We start from the raw sequence: 25285 nt of genomic DNA on the forward strand, positions 1-25285 counted from the left end.
TTTTCACGCAAATTCTTCTGCTAGTTGGGGTTTAGTCCAAATCTGCATCCTTTCCTTCAAGGCTCAGGGGTCCAAGATTATCTTCTGTGTCTGTATTTATTGGTTTCCCTTTTCTTTGTTGAAGAGGGTCTGTGCAATCCTTCTGCCTAGTCCGCCATCTTGCCCCGCCTCGGCAGTGAGTTTTTTAAAGAGTGAGATATAGATGTACGTGTGTGTGTGTGTGTGTGTGTATTTGTCTCATGGAGAAAATGATCTGGAATCATTAAATATTGGCTCTGGGAGATATGGTGACTCTACTTTCAAACATTAAAGAGGAGTTTTTTGAGACAGACCTATTGATTTTTCTCTCATGGAAATGATAAGAATGAGATCTCTTATGTTTTCTTGAAGCACCAAGGGCTTGTTCCTCTATCTGAAATGCCTCTAACCAGAAAGGGAAGCTAAAGATCATGGGCTTGAGGGGCCCAAGGATGGTGTCCAGAGGATCACTACACCAGCAGCCAGTGCTGGCAGGACTGACAAGAATGCATGAGAAAACCTGGCTTTATTTAGTGAGGTAGCCAGAGACTGAGTTAACTCAGAGTAGGCTCAAGTGAAGAAGAAAAGGGGCAAGTGTTTTGTAAGCATATGTATGTATATATGTATTTATTTCATTGATCAGATTTGGGCTTAACATTACTCTATCATTTATGTGATGCCCTGATGTTGAGAGATAGAATACTTGTGTTTTCTGTCAGTAGGTTCAATGTTGACTACAGTGGTGGAGATAGGAGTTACTGTATGTGTGTCTGTTGCAAAGGTGGTAGCTGAGGAATGTTGGGTTAGTAGGGGTAAAGTAGTGTGTGTGAGGGGCAAGGAGTGTTGTGTTTATGTGAGTGTTTGTGGTAAGAGGCTAAGGAGTGTTATGCTGTGTGTATGTGAGGGTTAAGGGATATTGTATTTTGTGTGTCTCTCTGTGTGTGTATGTGTGAGAGGTGAGTATTATGTGTGTGTGTGAGGGGTAGGGAGTGTGGTGTTGTGCATGTGTGTGTGAGGGGTAAGGATATTATTTTGTGTGTGTATGAGGGGTGAGGAGTGTTGTATTGTGTGCATGTGTAGAAGGGGTAAGAAGGGTTGTGTAAGTAATGTTGTGCTGATTGGCATCCTGATGCCAACTCTTTGTGCCTGGGGGCCATTTGTGCTTCAGTTGGAGTATAGTAAGAGCCCTCAACTGAGACAGAGCTCCCTACAATTGAGTTCTCTCTCTGCTATCTGCTACCATGTGGTCTTGAACGAATCATAACCTCTCTGAATCTCAATTTTCTCATTTGTAAAGGGGGATTAAAAAATCTCTCACAGGGTTGTTGTGAGGTTGTGATGAGATGGTGTACATAAAAGTGCCTGGTGTTAACCCATTGTTGCCTATATCCGTCCTACATGCTGGACTGATGAGGCAAGGTTTTGAGACTCACCTGTACATCCCAGTTTTAATGGTTCATCCTTTGTGCTACCATACTTGTCCACTGCATGGCTATGGAAACTGAGGGTCACATAGTTTTTGTCAACAGGTCAAGGTCAAATGCACGGTTGACAGCAAAGCCAAGTTCCTGGATGCTCCTGATCCACATTCCAAACCTGTGCTCATTCTATTATATCCACTCTGGAAATCAGTGAAAATCTTCTAAAGAAGTAGCTCAGAAAAATCAAAGACAGACAAGCTCCCAAAGTCACAGACTGGCTTGCCATCTCACTAACTAGAAGAAAAGACTATTTTTCTTGGCTAGAGCAACAATAAAAGCAAGTCCCTGCCACCTGGGAGAGACCCAGAGCACAGGGAGAAAGTACAGGGAAGAGAGAATAAGGGCAAGGAGAGGAGAGTCAGAAAAATGGAGTGTGGAAAGAGGAGTGGACCTATGGCCAGAGGCAGCAAGAAGGCGGAAGAGATGGAACACAACTGGAATGACTGGCAGGAGAGAACACCCAGGAAGAGGCATTGGTCCCATACTGAGAAAGCTGTGTGTAGAGTGCAAGGAGCTAGGACACTGAATCCTAGTCATCTGGGATCAAATACTGTGTTACTGTTCACAAACTGTGTGACCTTGGCTACCATTACTGAACGTTTTAAAGATTCTTTAGAAGAATCTTAATCAAAGGGGGGGTGGGGAATGAGGAACACAATTTCAAATTCTCCTGTAATCCAGACTTTTTGGGGTCATTGAGGCTGGATGACCCTCTGAAACTACTGCCCTGAGATAGTCTTTAAGTCTTAAAATGAAAATATCTCCTGAAGTTGCCTTCACACAACAGTTTAACTTAATTAGTAAAGAATGTTTGCCTCAGTACTGTGCTCTGTTGAAGAACTATCTACATGGGATCAAAGTGACAATAGGCAGGCTAGATAGGAAACTTAGGGAGCTCTGAGGAATAACTCAGAAAAGGATGATAAGAATGGCTGTACAACTCAAAGAATGTGATCAATGTCACTGAATTGCATATGTAGAAACTGTTGCATTGGTAGATGTTTTGCTGTGTATATTTTCCACAATAATAAAAAAAAGTTAATTAAATTAAAAAAACACAAATCTGTGTGATCTTGAGAACATTATGAACCTCTCTGAATTTCAATTTATTTATTGGAAAACGAAGCATAATATCACTCTCCCGTCATCTGCCTCTCATGTTGTTGTTATGTGCCGTCAAATTGGACCCGACTCATAACAACCCCTCCTTGGGTTTCTGAGGCAGTATCACTGTGGAAGTAGATTGCCCCATCTTCCTTCCTAGGAGTGGTTGGTGGGTTTGAACTTCCAGCCTTCTGGTTAGCAGTCAAGTGCCTTTAGGCACTACGCTACCAGAGCTCCTCTCATAGTGAGGATTAAATGAGATAATTAAATGAGATAATTTATTCAAAATGTCCAGCCTCATGCCTGGATGGTTAAGCCTTTGTTAGGGACTAGTTCCCTCCCTTCCACCCAGTTGCCTCATCTGAAAAATGGATAAAAATTCCTATCTCTTCAGACTGCTGTGAGGATTAAAGTAGATAAGGTGCTTGCTAAACAGTACTTACTTAATACAGATTAGTTTCCTTTCCCCTTCCCTTAAAATGGACTCTCAAACTGATAAAGGTTCCTAGTGAGAGAGTGAGAATGGAAGTGGGCCATAAATTGCCTCGTTTCACTTAGCGACTGTTTCCCAATTCTCTCCTGCTACTGCTGTACTCTTGCAGTGTTTACCCGAATTCTGGTGTATGGTTGTAGAAAATAGATCCTTTGATGGTTTTGTTGAAATATCCTGGGAACCAGAGGAATGCAGGCCAAGTTAGTCATCCTTTGTGGAACTATAGTCAGGAGGCGATGTTTACCTTGCCCAACCAGACTCTGCAGTAAAATATAGAGTACAAGTAGATGTCCTTGGAAAATTATGGATTGAGGCTTCTCTGTATACCAGAATGGGACAAGTCTGTTCTTTGAAGAATCTGTAGGTATTCATTGAAATACCAGAGCTGGCTAGTGAAATAGGCTTTGAGGGCCCAAGCCCGGGATAATGGTGGCCATGATTGGGTAGTGAACAGTGTAGTTATGGTGGACTAGATTAAAGGGTTCACATCCGCACCATTCAATTCAACTTTCTGTGATGATGGAAATGTCCTATTTCTGTTCTCTCTAGTATAATAGCCATGTGTTTGTGTATCTGAAAAGTGGCTAATGTGACTGAGAAACAGAAGTTGTGATTTTATTTAATTTTAAGTAATTTAAATTTGAACTTAAATAGCCACATATGGTTAGTGGCTATTGTTATTGGACAACATAGGTTATGAAGATTGCAGTGTCCCATGAGAAACCACTTCCAAACAGGCAAAATCGCACATGGGTGTATGTCATTTCCATCCTTACCCCTGATGTGGCTGGGTGTGACCGCAGGGGTTCTACTCTGTACTAGTGAATGAAATTAGGCTGAGCAGGTTACAATTTTGCGCAGTGGAAGGATTGAAACAGAACTGAAGAGAATTTGGAGTGGCCATAGGGATTGTGACGTAGTGCCTCGGGACTGCTAACCAGAAGGTTGGTGGTTCAAACCTACCAGCTGCTCTGCAGAAGGAAGACCAGGCAATCTACTTCTGTAAAGATTTACAGCCTCAGAAACTCAATGGGGGTTGCAATGGTTCAAATCGACTTGATGGAAGTGGATTTTTTTTTTTAAGAGTTATTGTGGCTTGCATGCTATGATTCTAGAAGCTATGCCACTGGTATTTCAAATACCAGTGGACTCACTCATGGTGGACAGGTTTCAGCAGAGCTTACAGACTAGGAAGAAAGGTCTGGTGATCTACTCCTGAAAATTGGCCAGTTAAAACCCTATGGATCACAACAGAATATTGTCTCACATTATGCTGGAAAATGAGCCCTCATAGGTTGGAAGGAACTCCAAATACATAGTGGCTGCAACAGTGGACTTGAGCATGCCAATGATTGTGAAGATGGTATGGGACTGGGGAATATTTCCTTCAGTTGTACATGGGGTCAACATGAGTTTGAGCCCACTTGACAGCAACTAACAACAATAACAACAGAAAAGGGGAGGGTGCAATGCAGGCTACAGCTCAGCACTAGAATCTCCTTCAGGGGCTAGAGTTCTGGGTCCTGACCAGTTGCACACACTCTTGCCTCATAGCCTCCATATTACTAGATATCATGGGTCTGGTAGGTCCTGTCCTCATAAAGTGTCCCTGGAGCAAGATAAGTCATTGGTAATAGACACAAATGAGTCTCCATGGGATGCATTGCCCTTAGCCTCCTCCCAACAACACTGAGCCCTTATTTAAGAGGTTAGTCTCCACCAAGCCTCCCGAGGGGAGGGTCTTGGCAGACCCTAGCTCAATCTATGTTTGTAGAAAAATGAATGGATAAACACACTTATTTGGGTCGCTGGTGGGTGATATGAAGCTGCCCTAATGTGGTCCTCTGGTTCTCCTTAATAAGGAAGGAATCCCAGTGTGGCCCACCAGCAGCCTTTGGTGATTGGGTGCCTCATGTCTTTGGCAAATGGGAGGAACTCAACTTGCCTTGTGCCTACTGCTCTTCTTCCTCTTCCATTTCTTTTACTTGCTTCCCTCCTCCATCTCCAAGGCTCCAGTAGATACCGTAACTGTCCCTTGAGCTGGGCTATGCTCCTCACTTCAGATGCAGTACCAAGCCCAGGCCTGGAAGATGCCAAAATCACCTCATTTCTTCTCAGCTGATCTCAAGGAGAAAGCAATCTGCCTCTCCACCTCCACCTCCACTCCTACATATGCCAGATGCAGGTTACTGATATAAGAATCACACAATTAGTTGAGTGGAGGCCTGGAGCTCTGTCAAGAATTCTCTTTGAACCTTGTTTCCCCTGTCTGTCAAATGGTGGAGTTGAATAGTTTCTTGGAACTCTAACATTCTAGGGTTAAAGTAGTTTCCAATGAAATGTGATTATTGGAGAGGCTTAATCACTCTAGGCAGCTTTAACATCGAAAAGAAGAGCTGGTTAACACAAATGAGTCTCTAATTGGCAGCCTGTGGTGGGGGAGCTCCCTTAAGCAGGAGACCTAAATTCCCTCCTGTGCATGCGGTGGGTGCTGATGTTCCTTGGCCCTTCATTCAGGAAAGACCCTGCCCTTACTACAAATGCTCCCCAGATGCAGTTATCTGCTATCCACAATAGATTTTTTTGTCATTCCTGAACCTGCTTAGATGGCTAAAGAGAAAATCTGGCTTGAGAGCAAGAGTTTGGATAAACAGGAGTATTGTGCTTAAAAACTAAGTTGCCTGAGAGTTTAAGCTTGCAGGGCTTACTACAAAAGGCACACTGAACTGGGCATCAGATGGATCTGGGTTCTAGGCCTACTTACAGGCTGTGTGGTTGTGGGCTGGTCCCCTTACCCTTGTTTTGCTTGCCTCATTTTCAAAATGGGGATAATAACCAACTCTGTGGAACTTGCTTGGTTGTTGAGGGAACCAAAAGGAGTCATGTATCTAAAGTTATATGGATAACATATGTAATACATATAAACCAAAAACCAAACTCACTGCTGTTGAGTCGCACTTGACTCATAGCGACCCCTCCTTGGGTTTCCAAGGTGGTATCACTACAGAAGTAGATTGCCTAATCTTCCTTCCAAGGAGTGGCTGGTGGGTTTGAACCACCACCCTTCTGGTTAGCAGTCAAATGCCTTAGGCATTATGCCACCAGACCTCCTTATATATATGTAAAATGTAGTGTATATAAACCAGTTGCAATCCAATCTGAGTGCAACTCATGTGAGCCCATGTGCTCCCTAGAGTCTTCAGTGGCTGATTTTTGAGAAGCAGATTTCCAAGTCTTTCCTCTGAGGCACCTCTGGATGAACTCCAACCTCCAATTTTGGTCAGCAGCTGAGCACAGTAAGCTTTTCTACCACCCAGGGGTTCTGTTTTGTATATACAGTGATGTGGTGTGAATGTGAGATGGTGGGGATGGCATGATCATGTTCTTCAGGCATAAATAGCTGAAAGATAATAATCAAACAGCAAAACACCAGATTCCTTCTTGCAGTGCCTGAGAGCTTGTGCTGTGAAACAGTAAGATACTAAATCACTCCCGAGCTGTTCAAAGGATTAGGCAGAAATGTTAATGGCAACAGATGCTGCCTTGTTCCTTCCAGGAGGATTCAGGCTTCAGTGGAAGTATTTCTCTGCTGGCCTCAGCCCAAGATGTGTCCACAGCCCTTCCTCTGACCTGCCTTTCAACCCAGAGAGCGGCAGCCACTCAGTTTCTGCCCTGGGGGTCACAATCTGACTGGAGAACATTGGAAGCAGAATCTCGTGTTGGGAGAGCCTCAGCATGACAACAGTGCCCTGTAAGATCAGCTGATTTAAGCTTTAGGGAAAATGAGGAACACCAAATCTAGACTGGAACCCAGGGTTTCCATGGCTGCCATGAGTGAAGATGAAAGAAATGGGTTCTGATCTGGATTTGAGACCTTTCTGGGTCCCTGTACAGTGGGAGCTCAGCAGTTGAGATAACTGCTTAGGACCTTCTAGATATAATATTCTAGGAGATTATGAAAATGGATGAAGAGAAGCCAAGCAGAATTTATCAAGCTTTCTCCTCCAAGCACTTGGCAGCAAGGTTGCCACATTCTTGGGAAAAGAAAGAGGCTGTGTCAACATCGCAGTCTGGAGTTGGTACAGTTTCACAAACACTCTAGTAGAGGAGGGTGTTGAGCCTGAAGAACCCCAGGAGAAGAGCTCAGGGAACTTATGAACTTTTCAGACAAGTGACTGCATCCTACCCTTGGGATAGCTCCTAGGCCACTCAGCACTCACCTTTGAACGGGGATTGAGCTCGAGTCACCAGGAAGAGCCTCCTGCTCTTGCTTTGCCGGTCCTGGCGGATGTGGTAGCCCAGTGTGTTGCAGCGGCCCTTCTTGCAGCTCAGGCACAGGCCCTGGCTGAAGCTGTCCATGTTGCTGCACAGGTAGGCTGTGCTCTGCATGCTGGTGTGCAGCAAGGAGTCAATGAAGAGGTGCACGGATCGTTCGTGGGCACATTTTATGGTCTGGGTGATTGCTAGAACACAGAAGGCAAAGTGGTCTTTATCGCCCCTTAGTCCCAAGGACCCTCAGCTCAAAGATCATCTTGCTTCCCAGCCTACAGAAAACAAACCAACAAAAAACCCAAACTAGTTGCTGTCAAGTCGATGCCAACTCCTGGTCACCCCATGTGTTTCAGAATAGAACTGCACGCCATAGGCTTTTCAATGGCTATGATCTTCTGGAAGTAGATTGCCAGGGCTTTCCTCTGAGGTGCCTCTGGGAAGATTTGAACTGCCCACTTTTCAGTTAGTAGCTGAGCACTTAACTGTTTGCACCACCCAGAGGAGATTAGCAGTAGCAAATCAGGAACAAGGAGTGGATTGATGAGGCCAATGCACTGACCACAAAGGGATATAATAACCGACTGAAAACTAAAGAGAGAGTAGACCTCTCTAGGATTGTTTAGTGTAGAGGAATACTCCCAGTCACCTCAGGGCTCCTGAGAGCACCTCTCTATTGCAGCATGTTTTAGTACACGTCTTAATGAGAACCCCAAGACATTAAGAACAGACTATATTCACTGTATTACTTAAGAAAGCAAGGTAGTGTAATTCATTTTAGAAATATTTCTATCTCTAATGGTTAAACATACACAAATGCTGATGCCTTGTGGGTGAGTTATCTGGAGTTGCTTTGTGGGTGAGTTATCTGGAGTCACCTTGTGTGGACTGCCTCTTTTCTTAACTTACTAAGAAATGAGGCATTCCTAAGGCACCTGAAGGGTCTGGTAAAAGCTGACATTTCTCTCACAATGTCTACCTTATGTCCAAAACAGCCATTATATCCTTTAGATCACTGGCTTGTAAAACCAGCATGGTGAGTGGATTTGAAAGGACATGTTCCATAACCAGGGTTTGAAAAGCCCTGACCAAACAGCAAACTGATCAGGCTTATCTACCATGGATTTTGAGCCTTTTTTTTTTTTTTTTTTAAACACTCTAGGTCTTAACCTAATCTTTAATTATTCTCATTTCAATCTCATATCTCAATTATTCTTCAAGGAATGTTGAGAAACCATGACAAGTATGTGAAGTACCAAATGTGAAGGTAGGTCATCAGTAACTTTGCTTAAAGCTGTTTTCCCCAAGTATTTGAAGGCTAAATGCCAAGATGAGTCATAACAGTTCTTTGTCACTAGTGGTTGCATTTGTTGGGCACATACTGGGAGGCAAATACCTTCCATTCAGCTTCTCATTGAATCTTCACCCCAAGTCTGTGAGGCAGCTATTATAAGTTGAGAAAACTGAGCTTCGAAGACATTCACTACTTCACCCAAGTTCACAGAGCCAGGAGGTAGTGAGAGTGAAAAACCAGTTATTAATAAATAATGGTTAACATTCTGTTCATCACCACCCATCTGTCAATTTGTTGTACTGTGGTGGCTCACATGTTGCTGTGTTGCTTGAAGCTATGTTACCAGTATTTCAAATACCAGCAGGGTCACTCATGGTGGACAGGTTTGAGTGGAGCTTATGGACTAAGACAGATAGGAAGAAAGGTCTGCTGATCTACTTTTGAAAATTAGTCAATGAAAACCTTATGGATCAAACAAAACATTGTCTGACTTGCTTGTTTCAGACAGGTCACCAGGAAGGGTCAGGCACTAGAGGAGAACAGCATGTTTGGTGAAGTAGAGGGTGACTGAGGACATGGGAGACCCTTGGTAAGATGGCCATGATGATGGCTTTGAACATGCTGGTGACTATGAGGATGATGCAGGACCAGGCAATGTTTTCTTCTGTTGTCCATTGGTCCCATGATTCAGAGGTGACTCCATGACAGCTAACAATGACAACAATTCTGTTCAGATGTGGTTGGGAGAACTTCCCCAGAGTGAAAACACTTTCAAACAAGAGGGTGAAGTAAACAGAAAAAACACACCGAGCTTGGACAAACTGAATAAAAATGCTTGGTTCCATCGCTTTGAAGTCTAGCGGAAAAGAGCAAATGGCTGGTTGGTCAGATGTGTTTAACAGGCAGAGTTACTAAATGCCATCCTGGAGGTCACCCTTGGGATTTTCAAGGGTGTGGATTTGGGAGGAGGGCAGGCTGGTCAGCTGGGAATCTGTTGGTGACTGGAGGGACAATGACCTGAGGGAGATGTAAAAAAATGATAAGGAAAACTTCCCTGAAAACTGTCAGGAGTCGGTGGGTGGAAGGCTGGGAGTCCAGCCAAAATGAGTTAATGTCAAGCTTGAAGGTCAGTCTGATATGCGACAGGTGAGGGTGGTGATGTAATTGTGAGAGAATATGTTCTCAGCCCAGTTTTGGATGATTGGGGTGAGAAGGTGGCTTGCGGGGGTGAGGGTCTCCAGTTGGCTTAGAGCGAGTTGGCATGTTTTAACCGGGATGATATTTTGTAAATCATGAGAAATTTGGAAAGCCTATGGAATGTGTGGTTTCTGCTGACATTTTTCTTCTTTAATCCTGTGCATGTTGCCAATGTTCATATTACTGTTGTTGTTTTAGGATTTAAGAGAGAAGTGGGATAACAACCCAGATAACGCCAAATTCGGTTTCTGCCCTGAGGTAAAGGACTAAGGCATATTGCAGCCTGAACTCCAAATTCAAAGAATCACAGTGATATAGGATCAGCTGATTAATCTTCAGCGTGGGGAGTGGAACTATTCCTACTCTTGTGAGATCAAAGATCAAGTAGCCACGGTCTATTATTAAGTGGATCCTCATGTGGCCCAGAATAGAGAAAGCTCCTTCAGTGAGGAATGTTCTAGAGAAGGAGGAATGATCACAGGTGTCAGGATTCAGTGTTCAGAAGAGCTAGTATCCCAGGGAGTCCTTGGGTGGTGCAAATGGTTAATGTGCTCAGCGGCTAATCCAAAGTCTAGAAGTTCAAGTCCACCCAGAGTGCCTTTGAAGAAAGGCCTGCCTATCTACTTCTGGAAAAAAAAAAAAAAAATCAGCCATTGAAAGCCCTATGGAGTGTAGTTCTACTCTGACCCATATGAGGGGTCATGAGGTGGAATTGACTCAACTTGAGGTAACTGATTTTAGCACCCCAGGAGAGACTGTGTGTGGAGGAAGTGATTCCTGATGATGTCCTTTGGCTCATCCTCAGGGGCTGGGCTCTGAAGAACTCTGCCTGTTTAGTGGGGTGGGGTGGGGCTGATTGAGGAAGACCAGCTCTTACCCACTCCTACAAGGTCTCTCTCTGAATGGGCTTAGTGACCATACATCTTAAGATCCTACTCTTGCCAAACTTCCCAGAGTCCAACAGATTCTTCTAGATTCCAGAGGCCCTGGGGAAGTGTGGGAAGTGTAAGCTAGTGCTCCCGGCCATGCCTTCTTTCTCACCATTGAAGCCATACTTGGCAATGTGTTTGTAGAGTTCTAGGAAGTGGCAGCCAGGCTGGAAGGAGCCCCCATTGGGGTAGAAATCATAGTGTGCCACGGGCTGTTTGATGCCCACACTCAGGCCCATGTGCTCCCGTGTAAAGGTGTGAATGGCGTCCACAAAATTGGCGTCATCTGGTGAAAGACGATCACTGGGGGAAGTTCCCTCAAACAAAGGGCCGGCAGCATCCAGCCCTAAGAAGAAAGCAAAGACAAGGTTAGGTAGGGGAATAGGAAGGGGAGGAGAAACACCTCTTAGCTTTCTGATATTATTACACATTGACAACCTAGCAGGAAGAAGAGAAACTTGGGGCAAAATCTTTCTGTCGAAAATCTTGCCATAACCTTTTTGCAGTAAAACCACAGTAATTCATGGTGCTAAAAATTAGACATAGGCTGGACTGTAGGTAGGAGAAAAAAGGGAGTCCAAAAACTATACGCTGGTAGAAACAAGGTCATAGGAACAATGCTTGATTTATTTAAGCAAGTCAATTTAAGTACTTCTCAAGTTATTTCCAAGAGCATCTGTTTCCATACAGAAATTAAAACAAAACAAACAAAAATATTTTAATGTGTTTGTTATAAGTAGTTCTAACCATCCATCAGAGAAATAACTATTCGCCTGCATCTTGTCTGTAATTTATGTAAACAAGCTGGCTTTTCTCCTATACTCATGCCATTCATTCCATTGGAACATCCAGAACAGCCTTGGGATATCATTGTGAGCAAACAGGACTGCTCAAAGCCCTGGTCCTCAAGCGACAGATGGGTTTGCATGAAGCAAATGGCAGCTCTTGATTGACTCCAGTTGGGGAGTATTTAGTCACTCAAAGCTTGTTCTCTGGAGGACCCTTGGATGTCCTGCAGCAGCCCTGGCTTCCTTCCTGCTCAAGGAGGTGAAGAGGTGGACAGTGCTAGGAGATCACAGTTCTCTGGCCCCCATCCTTAGTGACAAATGTACAATTTCTTGTTGTGATTTATGTCCTTTATTTCATTAGGCTGACAACAGGGGGTTTAGCCTTCCTGCTGCCTCTGACATATGTGGGCCTGGTGAAGGCTTGCTGTGACCCACCGCACCAGGCAGAGGGAGGGGCCCCTGGGCTTGGTTGGGCCTGATGCTCCTCTCTGGTATTCTGACTCAGGCTTCTGGTCCTGGGTTCCCAGCAATGGCCTCACTGACCTCTGGAAAGCTTGCGTGGAAGTCCTGCTCACTCTGAGACTGCTGAGGGTTAAATCAGTGGAGCCATATGCTGATCTGTGGGCCAGACCTCACCAATCACCAGCAAGTTAGAAAAAATTAGGACAAGGACATGAGTTCTCCTAATGACAAATTTATTAGTTTAAAGGTCTAGCATTATTTCTATTCTTTTTTCACATTAAAATAGATCTCTTCTTTTATGAAATAATGGTAGGTTAAAAACAACAACACAACAACAACAAACCAAACTCACTGCCATCGAGTCGGTCCCGACTCATAGCGACCCCTCCTTGGGTTTCCAAGGCAGTATCTCTATGGAAGTAGATTGTCCAATCTTCTTTCCAAGGAGTGGCTGGTGAGTTTGAACCTCCAGCCTTCTGGTTAGCAGTCAAATGTCTTAGGCACTACGCCACCAGAGCTCCCAATGGTAGGCAGTAATTATTTTAAAACAATGTTCTTAGTTGGTAAAGTAAATTCCCAGCCCTCTGTTTTTTTTTTGTTTTTTTTTTTAATCCCAAATTGTTTTTTAATTGCTCTAGCCTGTGACATTTTTGTTTTAGCTAGAGGGGTCTTGAAGGATGAGTGAGAATTTGGTAGGTAGAGTGGAGATGAGTGGACAAGTAGGGGTAAGACTTTCTGGGCAATGGGAACAACATATGCAAAGGCCCGGAAATGTCAAAGGCCAGGGTGTATTTGTAAAGTGGAGATATATTCAGTGGAGTTGAAGCATTGAGCTACTGGAAAAGAGTGGCAGGAGGAGAAGTTGGAGAGCTCTGGGGAAATCACATGGAGATGGGTCTTGTCTGTGCCTCCTGGGTTTTATCCTTGTAGGTATCAGTGGGTCTTGAGACCTTGGCTGGGGAACAACGTGACCAGCAGGGGTATTGTGGTTGGAGGAGCTTTCTTTCACATCTCCAGCTCTTCCTGAGTAACACTAGCCATTTCCAGGTGGGTGTGGGGCTCAGGGTGAGGTTTTTGGTATAGTTCCTTCCTTCCCTTCAAATGAGTCCCAGAGTAGGTCTTGTGTGTTTCACAGGTGAGGAAACTGAGGCACAAATGTTGCTGATACGTGGCAGCAAATTAAAGGCCATGATACTTCACTCCCTAACTTGCCACATTGGGCTTTTTAAAACTAGATTAAAACATAATGAAATCTTTCCTGCTTCAAAAGCACACAGAAAGCCCACTTTTTAGGTCCTATTTGGTGTGTCTGTGACTTGCATTCATTTGAGGAGAGACAATAGGAGTTAAGGCTGTAATCTGCTCTGAATTCTCTGGGAACTGGAGTCTATGGCAGTGGTTATTTTTGAAATAGCGTTCTAAGCCCTCCCATGAACTCCAGTAAAGCGTAAAGGAAGTTGGAGGTGTCTTAATTATGAAACTGTCGGAAAAGCCAGTCCCTGCTCCACACCCCCGTGCATTTCTGGAGATTACAGTTTGTCAGTTATCAGACACAGTTACCTGTAATTCTCCCAATCTTGTGCATTCCGCCAATGTAACTGCCAGCAAATCCTGAGACATGTGCACCCAGGCTGTACCCAATTAGATGAACATTGCTTCGAGAAAATTGTACAGATTCCTGGAAGACAGCAGCAGGGTGATTGCCTGGATGAAAGCCTTTTGTGGGTGCATCTTGTCTGGGCACTCACCCTGCTCTTGGCATGTGATAGGAATGGGGTGCTTCATTTATAGTCCAAACAGAAAGTAGTTTCTCACCCTCCCTCCCTCCCTCCTCTCTGAAGCACTGACTGGATCAGTGCTGGATCAGCTACCTGGGACCCTACCTGGCAGCCACTGTTTTCCCTGTCTGCCTGTCTTCACCTTGACGTTAATGTCTTGCAGAAGTAGCATTGTTTATTGTGATGTTTGATGGTTTACAGGGTATGTCCAGATCTCTAAGCATAACCAAGAGGCTGGATATAAAAGGAATAGTAGGTGAGCAGGGGAGAAGATGAGTCTATAGAACAGAGGTTTGAGTGAGGCATCTAAGAGAGCCCTGGGGTCGGACTCTGTCCGGTTCCTGACCATTCCTGTAAGCTTGGTGGAAGTGGTTCTCTTCTCTGGGTTGCTTTTGGAGACCAGCTTTATTCACTCATTCTTGGAGGAAGGGAGAGGAGGGGAGGGGTGGAGTAGATCTTACCTCTAGCCACCGGAGAAGAGCTGCGACCTCCTGGCCCACAAGGCGGGTGTTGCGGACGGCAATGGCATAGTGTTGGTGGGCCAGGGTGATCCAGTCAGCCAATCCCACATTCACTGGCTGTGACAGGCCAGACTTCAGTGCAGCTACCATCTGCCAGATCCAGGTTTCCAGCATGCCGTCCACCTGAGGGCAGCCAACAGGCCAGTCAGCCTGGCTGGGAGGGAAGAGTGTGATACCAGTTTCCTCTTTCTCCCAGCCTGCCCTTCTTCCTTTACCAGTTCTTGGGTGATGTAAGAGTCAAGAGAAAGAGATTACCATGGGGTTCCTCAACTGCAGCACTATTGCCATTTTGTGCTGGATAATTCTCTGTTGTGGGGGGCTATCTTGCATAACAGCATCCCTGGTCTCCACCCATTAGATGCCAGTGACACCCTTCTGACAACCAAAAATGTCTCCAGACATTGCCAAATATTTAGGAGGCAGGAGAGAGGATGGGAAATCACCCTTTTCTGAGAACCACTGACTTAATATTGATCTACTTTGGGGCTTTCCAAGCCTTAAAACAATGGAAAAGTCTTTGAATCAGGCACAGAAACCTACCCTGCCCTTTGAAGCTCATCTCTAATACCACCTCCTCTGTGAGGTGCCCTCCTCTACATCCCACAGCATTTGGTCTGATCCAGGGCCCACTGCCTTCTGGTTTGCTTTAGAGGGACTAGTACCATCAGCCTGTACATAGTAGGTGCTCAATGAACGTTTATTGAAAATTTTTTGAGAACAATTGATAGGGCACTCCTGATGGGGTACACAGAGTTATGGCAGTTGTTGTGTGTCTTGAAGGGTAAATTGGAGTTCAGGAAGGAGAATAGGGTGGGTAGATGGATGTGGTACTAGTGAGGTTGGGGACAAGGTGCTCTAGCAGAAGGAACAGTACCTGCACAGGCAGAGTTATGAAAGGGAGCAGTATGTTTGGGGAGAGGAGAAAAGTCAGTTATGATTAAATGGTAGACTCTGGGAGTGAAGGATTAGGCGGGGAAGCTGGAGAGCTATTCTGATGGCTTGACTTGTCATTCTGGGATAAAATGCATTCATTTAATAAGTATTTTCCAAAGCATCTTGTATCCAGACTATTTTTGGCTCAAATCCAGGCTCTCCTAGTCACTAGCTGAGTGATCCTGAGCAAGTTATTTAACCTTATGGTGCCCAAGTTTTGTCATCTGGAAAATGGGGATAATAATAGTACCTACCTTTGTGAATTGTGACCATGAAATGAGTTAATAGATATAACTTAGAACAGCAGCTGGAGCAGAGTAAGCACTCAGTAAGTTACTGCAAACCAAAAAAACCAAACTTACTGCCATCAAGTCCATTGCGACTCATAGTGACCCCCCCTTGGGTTTCCAAGGCGGTATCACTACAGAAGTAGATTGCCCAGTGTTCCTTCCAAGGAGTGGCTGGTGGATTTGAACCGCCAGACTTCTGGTTAGCAGTCAAGTGCCTTAGGCACTATGCCACCAGAGCTCCTAAGTTACTACAGTTGTTGTTTTTATTGTTATGGTTGCTGTTATTTTTATCAGTAGTAGTAGTGTCATAGTAAACATATTCTGGATTGGGCAGGATTTTGAGAAGGAAGAGCTTGCCTGTCTCAGCACACGTAGGTTACCCAGTGTGGGTGTGTTTATGGTCCTGTTAAGAGGACCCTGCAATCTTCAACATGTATCTGTAAATAAAAGACTCATTTGTTCAGTCATTGACTCAATGGATAAACATCTTCTGAGCCTCTACTATATACTGGCTACTGCCCAACAGTGGTCAGTTAGATAGAAATAGAACAGAATCCTTTCCATTAAGGAGCTTACAGCCTAGCAGGGCAGAGCGACACCCACACAGACAATGGTAAAGCTGTGCAGCAGAGCAGCCTGGGACCCCGAGGGAAATACCCAGTGAACCCCAGGGAGGGAATGGAGGCAGGGAAGGCTAGCAGGGGACCTGATGTAGGATTGTGCCCTACAGGAAAAGTGGGAGTTAATCAGGAGAAGACAGGGAAAAGGACACTCCTGGTAGAGAGCACATCCTAGGCACAGACCAAGAGAAGAGAAACTGCATGGTATGTGGAAGGATGTGTACAAGCAGGTGGAAGAAGTGGGAGGCAGGGGGACATGGGAGAATGCAGGGGAAGGTGAGGTGGAGGCAGGGCAAGGTGAGGTGCAGGTAGGTGGAGACAGAAGTAGGTGAAGAGTAGCAGAAGCAGGTGAGGGGGGGTGTGGGGAAGCAGGGGGTAGGTGAAGGGGAAGCAAGGAAGAGGTAGGGAGGAGGCAGGAGTAGGTGAGGGAAAGATGGGGAGAGGCAGAGGTAGGTGAGGAGGAGGAAGGGATTGGTTAGGAGGAGGAGAGGGAAAAAAAAAGGGAGTGGAGGAACAGGGAAAGGAAGGGAGGGAGGCAGGGAAAGGAAGGGAGGAGGCAGGGCCAGACAAGAGCCCCCAGAAGTGCTCACTCTCCTGTTTGCCAGCTTTTCTGACTTCTCTCAACTCCAGTCATTACCTCAAATCAGGTCCTATGTCCAGAACTCTGTCCTTCCCTAATGTTCCCCTCTGGAAGCAAAGCTTTTCCTTTACAGATGACTGGGTTTGAACGGCTCCTCTGATCCACTTCTCTGCCCCTCAGGTCCTTACACACAAGTTTTCCATCTCTGATCTTAGCTCCCTTTAAAACACAGCCATCTTCTCAAGGTCCTGATCTCTGCTTCCTATTCTGTGTTCTTCTTTAAGAAATGCTGACTCAGCTGTGCCCAGTCATGGAGAAGCTCTCCTGCCATAGTGAGATCCCAGCTGCAATGAGGCCATGAGAGGCACACCCAGTGTTCATGGTACAGGGACCCCCCAGTCAAACCCCTTCCTTGATAAGGCATGTCCAGGAGTTGTTGGAGTGACAGTGTTCTGGTTTTGAATTCCTGTTCCACTGATGGCTCTGTGACTGTGGGTGAGTTCCTTAAACTTTCTGAGCTGCAATTTTCTCATCTGATTGATGAGACTATCTACCCACCCTGTAGGGGGTGGTGAGATTAAAAGGGCTGATATATGTAAAGAGCCTGGCTTGTAGTAGGGTCTCCATCTATGTTAAATCCCTTCTTTAGGGGCAGGAAATCTTCCACAACCTTAACTGCCATCCCTGTGGTGTGATGGAGCCCCCACTTTCCTACAGTGAGACCTCTTTAAATCTTAGGGTGGCTCTGCTGGTGGGCGGCAGGAACTTCTGTGTTTTTCTCTTGATTCAGGCACCTCTACTCATGTGGCATCATGTGATACCCCCACTAGACTGTAAGATCACCCCTCAAGAGGGCTGGGATGGTGTCTGTTTTGTGCCTGGTGCTTAGCACCGTGCTGGCACATACCAGGCTCTCAATGAACATGTGTTGAGTGAGAGAGTGGCTGGATCATTTTGCTCTCTAGGGTAATATAGATGGGAGTTTTGCAGGCATTTTTTTTTCCCCAAGTAGATGGTCATGAAATAGACAACAAAATCTCTGAAGGGTTCCAATTGTGAGCTAAGGTCCAAATCAAGCTTTGAAACAGGGACGCAAAATTTCTTCTTGGGGACAAGTGCTCACTTGGCTTGCCTGTACTTGTTCTCTACAATATCCTTTTTTCCTTCTTCTATAATAATAGCATGTTTATCATCCCTGAAAGTCTGTCACTAAAAGGCTACATTTATGTCTCCTTTGTACCCAGATATGGCCACTGGATGTAATTAGAAGCATTTTATGGAGGCTTCTAGAAGCCTAACCCAAAAAACCTTTATTTGACCCTTTCGTGTACATTTCTTACTACATTATATTGCCTGAAATACACATGTGATGGCTAGTGCTCTTGCTGCCATTTTGTACTATGAGGATGAGAGCTACATGCTAAGGATGGTATAAGTAAGCTGGAAAGAACTGGAACCTTGAGAAGTTCACTGACCAAAGCCATCTAACCAGTTATGAATTCCATACCTTTGGACTTCTGCATGAAATGGAAACAAGCTTCTGTTTTATTTGAACCACTGCTAATTTGTGTCTCCATTTTTTCAGCTGAACCTAATCCTTAACCACTACAACATTTCATTGGGGTCTTTGCCAGTTTCCTACCTCTATGAAACACACAGATTCAGGTAGAAGCCTTCCTCTGGCATGGACTGCAATCCCTTATGGATGCTAATGAGCTGTGTGACCTCTTTGAGCCACATTTTATTATCTGAAACATGGAAATAATTATATTTTCCCTGCCCTGCTTACCTCACAAAATTGAGCTAATCAATGAGATAATGTGTGAGGAAGTGCTTGGAAAATTAGAATGTGCTTTACAAATATTATGCATGAAGTTGTTGTCATCAGCTTCTCATCTTTTTATTAAAAGTGAACACACTAGGAAGAAAAAAAGAAAATTTAAAAGCAGAGAGAAAAAAGGCCCGTCAGCATTTCCTACCGACCACCCGTGGATTATCATCACCAGCGGCAGGGAGGCGTTGAAACTGCATTCCTGTAATGTGTCGGGGTGATTGAGCCGGATCTGACAGCCTTTATCAGCTTCTTCTTCAAAGAGCAGAAATCTGGTCTTTGTCTCCTGCAATGTTTTCTTTGTTTCAACATCTTGAGATCTTCTTTGAAATGGCTCTGGAATACAAGATTAGGGATGGCGTTTAGCATGGTGTCTGTTCCCCTCTGCCAGCTCTGTGACCTCTCAAGGATTTTTAGGGGCACAAACCAATGGGGTTAATGTGAGGTATTGGGCATCACATGAGCCATCACTTTTGGGGCAACCAAAGAACATTTCCACAGAATGCCATTTCTCTACTAGGAGGTGATGGAGGCTGACCTAAAAGGGCCCATCACAGATGCAGAGGATGCAGAGTCTCCATCCTGCCATCCCAGTAACCTTAGGCCCAATCAGTCAGACATTATATCCTAGGATTTTACAGTAGACTAACTCAAGGATATAAAGAATATAGGAGAAGAAACTGATATTGAAGTTTGGAGAGGATAAGCATCTCAATCAAAATCACACTGCTGATAAGTGGTAGTGCCAGGATTTGAACCCAGGTCTCTCTGACTCCAATTCCCATCTCTACATCCCTATGCTAGGAGACAGTGAATAGAAGTTTCTTAATTAGAGGATACTATGGATTAGTTTACTCTCCTGTCAGTTTGTCATACTGTGGTGGCTTGTGTGTTGTTGTGAGGCTGGAGGCTATGCCAGTGGTATTTCAAATACCAGCAGGGTCACCCATGGTGGACAGGTTTCAGAGGAACTTCCAGACTAAGACAGACTGAAAAGAAGGTCAGGGCCATCTACTTCTGAAAAAATTGGCCAGTGAAAACCTTATGAATAGCAGTGAAACACTGTCTATGGTACTACTGGAAAACTTTATGAATAGCCCTGAAACATTGTCTGACATAGTGCCAGAAGATGAGTGTCCTCAGGCTGGCCAAAAAAAGAAAGAAAGAAAAAAAAAAAAAAGAACAAAAACCATAAGCACTGCCATCAAGTTGATTCGACTCATAGTGACCCCCTCCTTGGGTTTCTGAAGCTGTATCTCTATGGAAGTAGTTTGCTCAATCTTCCTTCTAAGGAGTGGCTGGTGGGTTTGAACCACCAGACTTCTGGTTAGTAGTCAAATGCCTTAGGCACTAAGTCACCCGAGCTCTCCCCCCAGGTCGGAAGGTACTCAAAATACAATTGGGGATGAGCTGCCTCCTCAAAGTAGAGCCAACCTTAATGACATGGATGGAGTAAAGTTTTTGGGACTTTCTTTGCTGATGGGGCAAGATTCAAAATGGGAAAAAAACAGCAGCAAATATTTATTAAAAATCAAACCATGGCATGTACAAAGTATGAATCTAGGAAAATTGGAACTTGTTAAAAATGAAATGGAATGCATAAAGATCTAGGCATTAGTGAGCTGAAATGGACTGGTATTGGCCATTTTGAATCAGACAATCACATGTTCAACTGTGTCAGGAATGACAAATTGAAGAGGAATAACATCACATTCATCATCAAAAAGAATGTTTTAAGATCTCTCCTGAAGGACAGTGTTGTCAATAATAGAATTATATCCATATGCATACAGAGAAGACCAGTTAATACTATTATTAAAGTTTACACACCAACCACTAAAGTCAAAGATGAAGACATCGAAGATTTTTAGCAACATCTGCAGTCTGAAATTGGCCAAACATTCAATCAAAATGTATTGATTATTGCTGTGATTGGAATGCAAAAGTTGGAAATGAAGAATCTCTAGTAGTTGGAAAATGTGGCCTTAGTGACAGAAACGACACAGGAGATCACATGACAGAGTTTTGCAAGACCAACAACTTATTCATTGCAAATGCCTTCTTTCAACAACATAAATGGTGGCTGTACATGTGGACCTTGCCAGCTGGGATACACAGGACTCATATTGACTGCCTCCATGGAAAGAGTTGATAGAGAAGCTCCATATTTTCAGTCAAAATAAGGCCAGAAGCTGACTGTGGAACAGACCATCAGTTGCTCATATGCAAGTTTAAGCTGAAGATGAAGAAAATTAAAACAGGTCCATGAGAGCCAATATATGACCTTGATTACATCCCACCTAAATTCAGAGACCATCTGAAGAATAGATTGGATGCATTAAACACCAATAACTGAAGACCAGATGAGTTGTGGAATGACATCAAGAACATCAAACACAAAGAAAGCAAACAGGCATTGAAAAGACAAGAAAGGAAGAAAAGACCAAAATGGGTGTCAGAAAGGATTCTGAAATTTGTTCTTGAATGGAGAATAGCTAATGAAAATGGAAGAAATGATGAAATAAAAGAGCTGAACAGATAATTTCAAAGAGCCACTTGAGAAGACAAAGTCAATTATTATAATGAAATGTGCAAAGATCTGCAGTTAGAAAACCAAAAGAGAAGAACACACTTGGCATTTCTCAAGCTGAGAGAACTGAAAAAAAATTCAAACCTTGAGTTACAATATTGAAGAATTCTATGGGCAGAATACTGAATGATACAGGACATCAAAAGAAGATGGAAGAAATGCAGAATCACTGTACCGAAAGTAATTGGTTGATGTTCAACTATCAGGAAGTAGCATATGATCATTGAAGGAGGAAGTCCAAGACGCAATGAAGGAATTGGTAAAAAAAACAAGGCTCCAGGAATTGACAGAATACCAATTGAGATGTTTCAACAAATGGACACAGTGCTGAAAGCCCTTACTTATTTATGCCAAGAAATTTGGAACACAGCTACCCAAGCAACCAACTGGAAGAGATCAATATTTGTGCCGAGTCCAAAGAAAAGTGATCCAACAGAATGTGGAAATTATTGATCAATATCATTAGTGTCACATGCAAGTAAAATTTTGTTAAAGATAATTAAAAAATGGTTGCAGCAGTACATTGACAGGGAACTTCCAGAAATTCAAGCTGGATTCAGAAGAGGACGTGGAATGAAGGATACCATTGCTAATGTCAGATGGATCTTGGCTGAAAGAAATGAATACCAGAAAGATATTTGTTGTTGTTGTTAGGTGCCATCGTGTCATCTCTGACTCATAGCAACCCTATGTACAACAGAATGAAACACTGCCTGGTCCTGTGCCAGTTCCACGATCCCTGCTATACCTGAGCCCATCATTGTGGCCACTGTGCCAATCCATCTTGTTGAGGACCTTCCCCTCTTTTGTTGACCCTCCACTTTACCAAGCATGATATCCTTCTCCAGGGAATGATCTCTTCTTACAACAGACCAAAGTAGGTGAGACGAAGTCTGGCCATTCTCACTTCCAAGGAGCATTCTGGCTACACTTTCTCCAGGACACATTTATTAGTTCTTTTAGTAGTCCATGGAACCTTCAGCATTCTTTGCCAGCACCACAACTCGTGAAAGCATTGACTCTTCTTTGGTCTTCCTTATTCATTGTCCAGCTCTCACATGCATATGAGGCGATTGAAAATACCACGGCTTGTGTCAGGCACACCTTAGTCCTCAGTCATCTCTGCTCTTCGGCACTTGAAAGAGGTCTTTAGTAGCAGATTTGCCCAGTGCTATACGTCTTCTGATATCTTGACTGCTGCTTCCACTGGCGTTGATTGTAGAACCAAGTAACAAGAAGACTTTGACACTTCAAGTTTTCTCCATTTATCGTGATGCTGCTTATTGGTACAGTTGTGAGGATTTTTGTTTTCTTTATATTGAAGTAATCCATACTGCAGACTGTATTCTTCAATCTTCATCAGTAACTATTTCAATCATCCTCATTCTCAGCAAGCAAAGTTGTGTGGTCAGTGTATTGCAGGTTGTTAATGAGCTTTCCTCCAATCCTGATGCCACATTATTCTTCATATAGTCCAGCTTCTTGGATTATTTGCTTAGCATAGTGATTGAATTAGTATGGTGAAAGGATGCAACCTCAATGAAAGATATTTACCTGTGTTTATTGACTATGCAAAGACATTTTACTGTGTGGATCATAACAAATTATAAATAACATTGTGAAGAATTGGAGCTCCAGAATACTTATTTGTGCTCATGAATAACCTGTATGCAGACCAAGAAGCTCTCATTCATACAGAAAAAGGGGATACTGTATGGTTTAAAATCAGGAAGGGTGTGTGTATCCTTTCATCATACCTATTCAATCTGTATGCTGAGCAAATAATCTGAGAAGCTGGACTATATGAAGAAAAATAAGTCATCAAGATTGGAGGAAAACTCATTAACAATCTGCCATATGCAGATGAAACAACTTTACTTGCTGAAAGTGAAAATGACTTGAAGTACTTACTGACGAAGATCAAAGACTACAGTCTTCAGTATGAATTACATCTCAACATACAGAAAACAAAAATCCTCACAACTGGACCTATAAGTAACATCTTGATAAATGAGAAAAGATTGAAGTTGTCAAAGATTTTATTTTACTTGGATCCACAATCAACACCCATGAAAGTAACAGTCAAGAAATCAGATGTCGTATTGCACTGGGCAAACCTGCTGCAAAAGAAGCAAACATGTCACTTTGAAGAGTAAGGTGTGCCTAACCCAAGCTATGAATAAGGAAGACCAAAGAAGAGTGGATGCTTTTGAGCTGTGGCATTGGCAAAGAATACCAAGAGTACCATGGACTGCCAGAAGAATGAACAAATTTGTCCTGGAAAAAGTGCAGCTGGGATGGTCTTTGGAAGCGAGAATGGCCAGACTTCGTGTCACCTACTTTGGTTATGTGGTCAGAAGGGGCCATTCCCTAGAGAAGGATATCATGTTCAGTAAAGTGGAGGGTCGGTGAAAAAGGGAGGGTCTTCAATGAGATGGATTGGTCCAGTGGCTGCAACAATGGGCTTAGGTATGGCAAAGATTGTGAGGATGGTGCAGGACTGGGGAGTGATTTGTTCAGTTGTATGTAGGGTGACTATGAGTCAGAGCCAACTTGATGGCACCTAACAACAACAACAACCCAACTATGGTATTTTCAATTGCCTCATATGAATGTGAAATCTGGACAATGAATAAGGAAGACCAAAGAAGAATTGATGCCTTTGAATTGTGGTGTTGGCAAAGAATACTGAAAATACCGTGGACTATCAGAGGAATGAACAAATCTGTCCTGGAGGAAGTACAGCTGGGATGCACCTTGGAAGTGAGAATGGCCAGACTTCATCTTACCAACTTTGGTGATGTTGTCAGAAGAGACCATTCCACAGAGAAGGATATCATGCTTGGCAGAGAGACAGCATAAAATGGAAAGACCCTCAACAAGGGCTACAGTGATGGGCTCAAGTATAGCAAGGATTGTGAGGATGGTGCACAACCAGAAAGTGTCTCATTTTGTTGTACATAGGGTCGTTATGAGTTGAAACTGACTCAATGTACATAACAACAACAACATGGGATAGTTTCACTCTGTCCTATAGGTTGCCATAGAGTTGCTGTGAGTCAGAATCGACTTGAGGGCAATGGGTTTGGTATGGGTTTATGTAATATGTAAGAGGCCCTTGTCATGCAAACAATTAAGAACTTGATTTGATTGCCAACTGAAAGGTTAGTGGTTTGAAACTACCCAGACCCCTCCATGGTAGAAAGATCTGGCAATCTACTCCCACAGAGATTACAACCTAGAAAATCCTATGGAGCTATTCTACTCTGTGGGGTTGCTATGAGTTGAAATCAGCTCAACAGTACCTAACAACAACAACGACAACATGATTATCTTGTGTCACTCGACCAATTTTTACTTGCAGACACAGTTTTTTTTTTTTTAACTTTTTATTGTTATTTAGGTAAAAGTTTACAGAGCAACTTAATTTTCCATTCAACATTTCATACACATTTTGTTTCATGACATTGAATGCAATCCTCATAATGTAACAGCACTTATCCCACTTCTTCCTTGTGTTTCCTGTTTCCATTTCTCCTTCTTTCCTTCTGAATTTTGTCCCTGGGCAAATGCTGCCTTTTTGATCTTGTATGGTTGATTGTTCTAAGAAGTGAGTACCTCCCTGATATTATTGTTTAACTTATTGGCCTGTGTATTGTTTGGCTGAAAGTTGAGCTGTGGGAGTGAGTTCAGTCTAGGTTTGAAGGGTGACTAAGAGCCATAGTCTTGGAAGATTCACCAGTCTCTATGGGTTTTGGTTTTTTAGATATTTGCAAGGAGCTCTGGTGGTGCATTGGTAAGTTTTCAGCTGCTAACCAAAAGGTCAGCAGTTCAAATCCACCAGCCCCTGCACAGGAGAAAGATGGGACAATCTGCTTCTGTAAAGGTTATAGCCTTAGAAGCCCTATGGGGCAGTTAGCTCTACTCTGTCCTGCAGAGTCACTATGAATCAGAATCAAGGTTGTAATTTTTTTTTTTTTTTAATTGTGCTTTGGGTGAAAGTTTACAGAGAAAATTCACTTTCCATACAGCAGTTCACACACACGTTGTCTCATGACATTGACTACAATTTACCCCAATGTAACAGCCCCCCTCCCACTTCCTCCC

General features: G+C 43.7%; 1 protein-coding gene across 1 annotated transcript in view; it reads right to left on the minus strand.

Annotated features, from left to right (window-relative positions):
* LIPC (lipase C, hepatic type) overlaps positions 1 to 25285 on the minus strand; it is a 63523-nt gene that overhangs the window by 32735 nt on the left and 5503 nt on the right. The window contains exons 2-6 of the mRNA XM_007958457.2: positions 18737 to 18924; positions 14275 to 14457; positions 13596 to 13713; positions 10898 to 11131; positions 7317 to 7559 (exon numbers count right to left, since the gene is read on the minus strand). Coding sequence (XP_007956648.2) covers positions 7317 to 7559; positions 10898 to 11131; positions 13596 to 13713; positions 14275 to 14457; positions 18737 to 18924 — 966 coding nt within the window. The remainder of the gene's footprint in view (positions 1 to 7316; positions 7560 to 10897; positions 11132 to 13595; positions 13714 to 14274; positions 14458 to 18736; positions 18925 to 25285) is intronic.

The sequence above is a fragment of the Orycteropus afer genome, unplaced genomic scaffold (genome assembly GCF_000298275.1).
Source record: "Orycteropus afer afer isolate SDZICR_OR568_19922 unplaced genomic scaffold, OryAfe1.0 scaffold00015, whole genome shotgun sequence".
NCBI lineage: Eukaryota > Metazoa > Chordata > Mammalia > Tubulidentata > Orycteropodidae > Orycteropus > Orycteropus afer.